We start from the raw sequence: 9376 nt of genomic DNA, 5'->3' as shown, positions 1-9376 counted from the left end.
CTTGTAACTTCAGGGAGTAAGACACTGAAAACTTTCATGTCTTGGTAAACTCTTTGGTTCACAAAACCAATGAAGTAACTGGGTGTCCTCCCAGAAGACCTGCCCACACAAACCAGTCTGTACCATCTGTATCACTGGGTATTGTACCAGTTAATGTTAGAATGGAGAGTAAAAATGACCAGGGAAAACAATTCAAAACATCTTCTCTAGGCTGTTATCCAGGGCTAAACAATCTAAAATAAATTTATGTTTTTAAGAGAAGTGAATTCATTTGTTTTTAATCACAACAGATGGTTTTTAAACAAACAAAACAACACTGGATCAAATTTATTTTCATTGTATCATGGTATTACTTTAATTCCCTATTTTGTTTAATCACAAAAATCATTCACAATTACATCAGTAATATAAACTTTTGTACATGATAGGTGCTGATGCTTCAGAATTCCAGATGTAATAATCAGATGAAATCAGTTCCCGGGCTAAAAAACAAATGGGAAAAAAAAGAAACAAAAAACAAACATTACAGGGTACTTAACAATCAGATATACTTTCATCCAAGTTAAGAGACTGCTAGTATATCTTTTCTGTAAACTAGTAAGGATGTATTGGCCTCTTTAAACTGTAAGACCCTTACTATTATTTGAAAATTATTTCTGATAATAATACATTTAAAATCTCAGCTTCAATTACCTTTACTGATGTACTAGTCATAAGCTTAAAATTCAGAGGTTAAGTCAAAAGCAAGAAGATGTCTAGGATTTTGTTCAATTAATATAAATCGCATACTTGATATAAAACACAGTATGAAAGTGATGCTTTTTTGTGTTACAGTTTAGGACTGAACGTGACCCATCACAAACTTAACAGTGTAGATCACAGTTTTCAAGGCATTTACAGACTATTTCTAACACGACCAACAGAAACTGCAGTAGATAGAAAGCAGCAAAGAAAAAACGTTGCTATTATACGGTAATGCTCAGATTTAATGACTGCCAGATTTCATGACTGTGTTCCCATTTAGTATATTTTTGGTGCAGACAGGTTAAGAAGTGACATGTTAACTCCAGAACAGGCAGTGGTTTCTGCTCCACAGATTTAATGAACCATATCCCTCAACAGATAATGGTATGATGACACCAACAGACAGCAACAGTCTCAGCTTGTGCGCAAGAGCTGAGTTCTGTGCCTGCAGACCGTACTTCCAGTCCACACATATCTTCAAATAAGTGTCCTGAACAAGAGGCCAGACTACAGCAAGGTGTTCTCTGTCTCCCCATTATTATAAAGTTCTGCCAGTATGCAGAACATTGTAAAACACCAGGCTGAATGAAATAGTGCCTGAGATGGATTGACTTGGTCATTTAGCAGTAAGAGCTTTCATCTAAAAAGTTGACGCCAGTCCCTACTCCAAGAAACCATTAACCATTGCAAGAAAAAGTACAAAGCAGAAAACAAAATTTCTGGGATGTCCCAAGGAAACAAGGAAAAAGATTTGTCCAATTTTATCTACGTTATTTTAATCATTGATATCTGATTTATTTATCAGAAACTGCATACTAAAGTTATAATTGACATTTTTAGTAACTCACATGCAGTAATTTTGGGTTTTCCTGGTGCAAAGATCTGGACAGAATGCTGGTCTACATAACATCCAGTAAGTGTGAAGTCTGGGATCCTAAAATACATCTACAGAAAGAGGAAATACATGGTAAGATGCATAGTGTAATGGCTGCTGTGCAAATACTGGCAACCTGTGCTAGATGCTCTGTGTGTGCAAGCTTACCCCAAAAAGACAGGACATCAAATCCTGTAAATAAGACAACAGAAGACTCTATACCGAGTGCAACCCATTAAAATCAATGTATTTTCATAGCCAGTTTAAGATAATAAAAAAATGGCTATTAAGGCAGCATTTCACAGAGACTATGACTTACTTTTACATAAGCCGTGTTCCCAGTGCAAACGTAGTCAGTTGGGTGCTCTTCACCTGCAGCGCCAAAAGTCACAGTTCCAGTAAGAGAAACTTCTGAAGATTTAGGGAACTTCTGTCCTAAAGCCAGAAACAGCATCTATAAGAAATGATACAGCTGTGCTTACGCTAGAGAAAACCAATGGGGGGAAGGATGAGTGCACAGGAGTATTCTACTTACCAATGATCCAAACCAGTAGGCTCTTCTCTCGTGACAAATCCAGTTGGCCATAACTAACTTTGTACTCCAAATGAGCGATTGGGCCCCTACAGCATGAAAAAGGAGCAATAAAGCCACTGGAATTAATACCATTCAGTTATTTGTTAACAATAATTTTGTTAAAGAAAGCAACAAACGCTGAAAGACATTATTTATGTGCATTCAGACAAATCACACGTATCTAAACAAACTGCTAATTTCTGGAAAGAAATTACAGGGCAGGAGGAAATCACTGTGGTTTCAACCTAGTAATCATAAGAGCTGTAGATATTTTACTGTCTTTAGTTCACTGATAGCATTTTACTAACCCTATGATCACCATCAGCAACTCTGTATCATTTCATCTGTAAATTTTCATTATAATTATGTGACAGTGCAGTTACTGCAGTTGTCAGAGAGGCTTACATGAAAACTATCGTTTTAATTTTAAATAACTGTATTTTTGATAAGCTGATCTGTAGCTAGGATTAGCAGTCTTAAGGAACAGGTAACCCTGGTTTAGAAGTGTTCTCAAGACATAATCCACCTGGAGGATTGTAGCAGCATTTCACATTAAAAAAAATAACACAGGGAAACAAGAGACTCAATGGAAGTATTGAGAATGTTACCAAATACTCTGGTCAGAAGTCACAAGAATTCCAAGGCTGTTTCCCAATATTTGCAAAGTTGGTGTCTTTGATGGGACACAATCTGTTACATTGACTCCTGACAGGTTAGTTTTTGGAAGATCACAGAGAAAAGGAACAAATCTATTTAGGATTTCTTGATTCTTACCTGTTGAAAAAAGGTATACGAGCTTCACAGTATTCAAAAGAATTCTTTATGCTTTCATGAAGCTTCAAATTAACTGTTAACTTTAACTGTGATCCCTCTTCAACGAGTTGGTAACATCCCAGAATTGGTGGAACAGGCACCTAGAGAAAACCACATTAATTCTCAAGATATGTCAACAATACCATTGTAAGATCAGTTATATACTGTTTTAGTTGCTAAAGTACTTCAAAAAATAAAGTTGTTAATTGCTGTGCGGTTTTGAACAGTATCTATCAAACTCTTTGGGCTGCTTACAATGAACAGATTTGCCACGGATGTACTTGACATCTCAGCCTGGATTCATTCTAATTCAGGCATCTAAGTTGCTCACAAATTAAAAGCAGCTAAAGGTACTGACACCTTCTGAAAGTGATGCAGATGACTCAAGTCCTGAAGTGCCTTCCAAACAGTTTATGATATAAAGAACATTCTACCTGCCTGTATTGGACGGAAAGTCCTATTTAGATGCATTCAACACCACAGGTATTTTTATTCCTGTTTGAGGGCTGGAAAACAACGAGTGTCAGGGATGTTATTACCTGGGAAGTGTAGTAACACAAGTTGAATGAATCTGAAGGAGGAATGAAGGGAAATTTGTAAGGTCCACTATATACAGAATCATCCAGTGGATCGACACTGCTGGACATGAGCATGGCAGGATCAACGGAGGTCACGCAGTGATGGACCAGGATATCTTGGAGTGGAGAGCCATTAGTTGGGAGATTCAAAGTGAGGGTTACATTTGGCGCAGCTCCCTCTATATCACACTGGGAAAAAACGAAGACAAAAGATTATTCTACAATATTTCCCTTAAGCCAGAATTAGATGTTCAAAAAATCAAACACAAATATTAAACCATCACACTAAAATTTTTCAGCTGGCTTCAAACGTTAGTACTGACAAATACGTTCAAAACAAAGTCCCTTTCTCAGTTCTGTAGCCTCTCCTGTACGGCTAGTGGTGCAGCCTTAGCTAGATGTCTCTTAATTGAGAAGTGCTCTTTAGCAGCAAACCAGCACATAAGCAAGCCAAGGACTTACTGCTATAGCTAAATCATTTTGAATGTTACATAAACAGACTTGGTGACAGTCTAATTAATTCAGTTACTTTTACAACATCCGCTTAATGGATTGCAGCATGCTATTAATGGCCACCGTGGTCCCACGTCAGCTTTCTCACAGCAACCATGTGCAGTGCCTCCATTGTCTTGTCCCTTCGCGTGCCAGCTCAGCAGCACATGATTATACCAAGGCTTTCATTTATGTAAGACCATCCACTCTGCAAGATGACCTAGAAACTTGTCCCTCTGAGAGCAGGAATCTGTTCACCCACATAATCCCTACCAGCATGGCTGGTGGGAAATAAGCAAGTCTTCAGAAGTGCAGTACTTAGGTTGGCTTCCTTTGGAGACAAGTATCCCACCTCTTACTAGTAATTAAATTAGCATGATCCACTTTTTATTACGTCTCTCTCCTCTTAAAACAATGGCAGTTACAAACACAGTACTGTGATAATATACGGAGTATAATTTGGAACCAAGAATGTTAAACACACCAATTATAGAATATACAAAAATGTTAATGTATTCTGTAATAATTACTAATCTATTTAGTCAACATTCCCCAAATTTTAGTATTAAACAATAAAAGCCATTGTCATATATAAAAACATTCAAATTAATTGTGCTACTAGTTCATTTCCATGGATTCTGTATCAACAGTTCTTATGTGGATTCAAAATTTTGTTGTAATTGAATAGAAGATTTAATTTTTGTATGGTAAGAAAATTAAGTAAAAATGCTCTGTAAAGACACCTGCAGACTAACTATTTCTGAATGAGTCTTCTAATTATTTATTAGATAGCCGGAAACAAATTTGGTGTTAGCACTACTATTTCTTGGTCATTATATCCAAAAGCTGTATGAAACGACTTCTCCCTATTTCATTTAGAATACAACATATGGGAAAATACTTGCAATTTAACTACTGCTGGAGATTTAAGTCCCATAAATAGTTACTGAAAAATGTATGAAGCGTGCAGAAAAAAAACAGTAAAGGCCAAAATAAAAAACACTGCTAACACACTAATATGTAATAGTTTGCTACGCTTTCAAATTTTACCATATTAGAAATTCACTCACCACATATCAGGGTAAAATTAAATGAGAATTCAGTTTCCTAGTGCACTTACACAAAAAGCATTTTGGTGAGACTGGCACAAGAAATGCTCTCACCTTGCAATTCACCACTCCGTAAACTTGCCACATGTCCACAACATCTCTCTTGTCATACTGCATGCACTTGACTTTTTCAGTGATAGAGACATTAACCTGAGGCTTGCCTTTATACGTGTTGGATCTCCAAACCGGTTGCTTCTCATCTGTAGGAATAACCTGAATGTCATCAAACGAGCTGTTTAAACTGCTTATGTTCGTGTTTAAGGGGGTGCCGAGCGGACAGGCCTGTATAAGCAAGTTTCGAAGCTGGCCTATTTTTGCACTCATCTCAGCTTCATTTTTCCGACTCGGCGAAATGTAGTCCAGAATGCCAAACAGAAGAGCAAGTCCTTGAGAGAGTCCACTGATGGTAAGGAGGGGTGGCCGGGGCTCCAAGGTCTCCTCAACCAGTGGAAGACACGCATAGATCAGACCACTCTTCTGGAAAGCCACCACAGGCCAGAGATCCCCTCCTTCAACACGAACTGAACGTACTGATGAATGATCGATCCGAGTACACGTATCCCGATGCTCCACAAAACTCTGGTCATCCGTGAGCCTAAGTTCAAAGAGCAAGGCTTTAAGAAAATCGTTGTCAGATGGGATAGCCACATGCGTCGATCCGTTGAAGGCCTCCGCGCGTGTTTCAACGGTGGGGTAACGCCTGCAACATGGAAATGAGAGTGTATAATCTCATCTCTTCCCACCCAAAATATCATACCAACAGGATTCCAAGAAGCAGAAGCACACCATCCCTTTTCTGACTGCCAGAGAATGCAAAAACACCACAAAAATCTTTGGAGTATTGACATAGTCAAGGATGGGTTTCAAGTATCAGCGTAGCTCCTGAAGGACAAGCTCCTAGAAGTAACCTCGTGCCAGTAGACACTGGCAGTGTCCTGATAGAAAGAATGAATGGATCAAATGGAATCAAATTCAACTACAAGAGCTTTTTGCCTACCTATGGTATACTACTGCTATAGCTCTGCTACTCTACTAAACACTCTTGGACAGTATCACTGAAGTTACTTATATACAGGCTTTGCTTTGCTCTTTTGAGCTTGCACAATAGATCTTGCACTATAAATCTTTACAATACTGTAAAGCCAAAAAGATTTCACTGTGCCTAAGTCCAATACTTCCAGCAACAGTTGCATGGGTTTTGTGAGGGGGCAAACTGGACTCTACAGTGCAGGTGCAATGTGTGTGACTTAAGTGCTGTTATGATTGTTTCATTGTTTTTATTTTTTTGACTTTGGATTATTTAAGATGTAATCTTCATGTTTCAGAGACAAAGTTTTGTATATTTTAAATTTGCTATGTTGCATCAATGTGCATATTTCACTTCAAATTTTCTAGACATAATGTTTGCAAAAAATCATACCATTCTCTTCTGAAGCAGTACTATTTTAAAGGAAAGAGGGATGATTTTTTTCAAAAACTAACCTAAATCTATCAAGAAAAACTTAAGAGCTGTCTTTTAATAAATAGCAGAGAAAAGAAAAATGCTTACTTCCACTAATGGATTGGTTTTCATCCTTTTTCGGAACTACAAACTCCCCCGATTCTCTCTTAATTTGAGTTTGGTAACAGCCTAGCTTTTCTGTATTTTTCTTTGTGGATTCCCATAGTAGTTATCTGCACACCCTCAAAATTCCTGTCACAGATTATATGCAGGGAACTAAAATCACTTCATGAAGCACGTTGCAGTTGATCTGCTCTCAGGCCATATGCTTGTTTGCACTCAGGTCCACGCTTATAAACAAACATGGGAGAAACAAATCCACGGACACATGAGCCTTCTATTATTCTCCTTTTTAAACGATTTCTTTAAAGACGTGTTGACAGGCTGTTTCTTAAATTGCCATGGAACTTGTAATCCCAGCAATGTAGTACTTTGTTTTTATCTGTGACCTCCACACCTAACGTCCCCCTTCTTTTCCTGAACGCTTGCATGGCTCTTACCCTATTGCCTACAAGTCCCACCTATATCATCTTTTCTTAACTGAATAGCAGTTTTTTGCTGGAGGCAGCTTCCTCATGCTTATTTTCCCTGACTGTGCTTTTTTCTTTGCTTCTAAGTCAGGCATCTAGGGCTTTTTTTTTTTTTTTTTTTCCCCAGTAAGGAAAAGGGAAGTGTAAGCAGAGAGAAGCCTGAGCTACGAGATCCGTAAACAGGATACTGATGACAGTAAAACGCCTCCCTACAGTCTCAGATCTATTTTGAACAGCAAAGAAACAGTGTGATTTCGCTGCTTGGAAATTTATGAGGGCTTCCCAACCAAGGTTATTGATGAGCAGCTGCACATAATGTTGGTAAGCATCTCTTATTTTCAGCTGCTGTTTCCAAAGCAAAGGAAGAGGAGATATTTCACTCTAATTCGGTCTGTCTTCTGTCCCAATCTGCCTGCTGCATTTGCTGAAGCTGTCCCCACACCATGGCAACCTTCTCCTCCTCCTGCTGAACCTCCTCAGCATTAGCTGAGTCATTAGATGATTAGTTACCCCTTGTGATCTTGGTTTTTCAGTATTCCCCTCTAGAAAGTGATGAAAACTTAAAAAGATGAAAGTTTCCATGGATGAATGAGCTTTGGTGATTCAAGAGGGAGACCGTACTTGTTGCCTGAATTAAGTTATGATCAGCTCAAAAAAACTGGAATGCTTTGATGTCCCAGATGTCTTCTCTAAGGTTAAAGATCAGGGCTCACGTATCTCCAGCTGAGTGCCTAAGTCCCGAAACCAACAGTTTCCATGTGATCCAGCATTCTTTATATTGTCTACGCGCTTTGTTGAATTTAAGGTCAGTTAGGAGGATAAACTTGGGGTTTCCACAGCCCTATTATTCCCTCTGGGAACTTGAAAGATCTAAGTCTGGAAATCACTTGAAGTATCAAGTCGAGTTTGCCCTTTTCAAAGGACTGCTATTCCTTGTCTCTGCCGCTCACTGTGTGACAAGTTACTTCGCATATCCCTGTCACCAGCCCCCCATCCTCCTTGGTGATTACACTCGCAGACTTTTGGGACATGGCTTTCTCTTTCTCTGTGTTTGTAGAGGGGAGGCCTCATCTCTAGTCTCGTAGGTAATACAAGGACTATAATACTAATCCTAAAACAATCAGAGGAATGCCCAGCATGGAGAGCTGTCTGCACCCGAAAATGGAAGATACTCTACTTGCTCTTTTTTATCCTTCTAGGTTTTCTCTCCAGCTTTTCTGAATTCAGATGAGGACTGTAAGTCACGTCTTTATCCAGGTCTCAGCATTTCTTCTTTCCCTATCCCCCAGTTGTTTTTCCTCTCGTTCTTTGGTACCAAGTCCTCTGGAATCATAAAGTGCAAGGAAATGGGCACATTTCCCAGACTGACCAAACCAAATCACCTAGCCCAAAGTCTCACTTAAAACTATGCAAGAGTTCTGAATAATAAGTCCTGCTTTGGTTCGCTAACTTAACAACCTCTTTGTATGCAACGATGAAAATCAAATTGAAAGTTAAATTTCTGCCTGGAAATGCTGTATTTCCAGTGCAATTACAGAACAAGACTAAGAGTTTATAAACAAAATGCATGCTCTGTGCTCTGCCTGTTCCTCTGACAGCATTTCCTAATGCCTACCTCGGCTTTTCCACCGATATTCATACCAAAGCAGAGAGCAGCTTGGCAAAATCTTTTTAAAAAATTAAGATTTAGAAGAGAAACCAACACAAAAAGAGGAATAGAGCCGAGAAAGCCCCGTGCAAAACACAGAAGCTGCTAAAAATAAACCAGATAACCCCCCAGCGATAACAGCAGGGCGACGAGGGGGGGTGGGGGGTGGGCTGCAAGGGTTGCTCGGAGCAGCCTCAGCCCCGCTATGAGAGCATAACCCCAGTGCTGCCCAGCTCCCCTTTCCCCTTCCAACCCCATCCCCGGCGGCACAACCCCGCAGGAAGGGTTTTACCTGGAGAAAAGCACCGCGCCGCCGGCCCGGGGGTCGTGCCTCAGCACCCAGAGCGCCCGCAGCGCCATGGCGCTGGGCTAAGGGGAGGATGGGGGGGGACGGGGATGGCTGCGGGCAATGGGGGGCGGCCGGGGCAGGGCAGGAGATGGCGGCCGGGACCGGGGAGGAGCCGGGAGCTGCGTGCGGCGGTGGCCGCCCGGCGCAAGCCTGTTTCCGGCGGG

At 40.2% G+C, this 9376-nt stretch overlaps 1 protein-coding gene across 2 annotated transcripts; it reads right to left on the bottom strand.

Annotated features, from left to right (window-relative positions):
• Window positions 1–326: 326 nt before the first annotated feature.
• AP5M1 (adaptor related protein complex 5 subunit mu 1) lies at window positions 327–9366 on the bottom strand. 2 transcript variants are annotated; one of them, XM_068682387.1, is made up of 8 exons: window positions 9156–9366; window positions 5239–5884; window positions 3545–3772; window positions 2967–3106; window positions 2154–2239; window positions 1938–2053; window positions 1593–1689; window positions 327–482 (listed from the first exon to the last, which is right to left on the bottom strand). In XM_068682387.1, the coding sequence occupies exons 1-8, from the start codon at window positions 9221–9223 to the stop codon at window positions 400–402; spliced, it is 1464 nt and encodes a 487-aa protein (XP_068538488.1). In that variant the 5' UTR covers window positions 9224–9366; the 3' UTR covers window positions 327–399. The 2 variants fall into 2 exon arrangements, 1 of the variants encoding a protein (XP_068538488.1); XR_011096737.1 differs by lacking the exon at window positions 327–482 and having other exon boundaries at window positions 1938–2072.
• Window positions 9367–9376: the final 10 nt, after the last annotated feature.

This window comes from Anas acuta, chromosome 5 (assembly GCF_963932015.1).
Source record: "Anas acuta chromosome 5, bAnaAcu1.1, whole genome shotgun sequence".
Taxonomy (NCBI): Eukaryota; Metazoa; Chordata; class Aves; order Anseriformes; family Anatidae; genus Anas; species Anas acuta.
The sequence above is the reverse complement of the archived record's forward strand: the minus strand, read 5'-3'. Positions and strand labels throughout refer to the sequence as shown.

Coding starts and splice junctions, on each gene's coding strand:
- AP5M1 (XM_068682387.1), bottom strand. CDS start 9,223: ATGGCGCTGCGGGCGCTCTGGGTGCTGAGGCACGACCCCCGGGCCGGC. Junction 3,107..3,544: donor TGTGTTACTACACTTCCCAG/GTAATAACATCC, acceptor GGTTTTCTCTAG/GTGCCTGTTCCACCAATTCT. Junction 483..1,592: donor AAAACCCAAAATTACTGCAT/GTGAGTTACTAA, acceptor TTTGTTTTTTAG/CCCGGGAACTGATTTCATCT.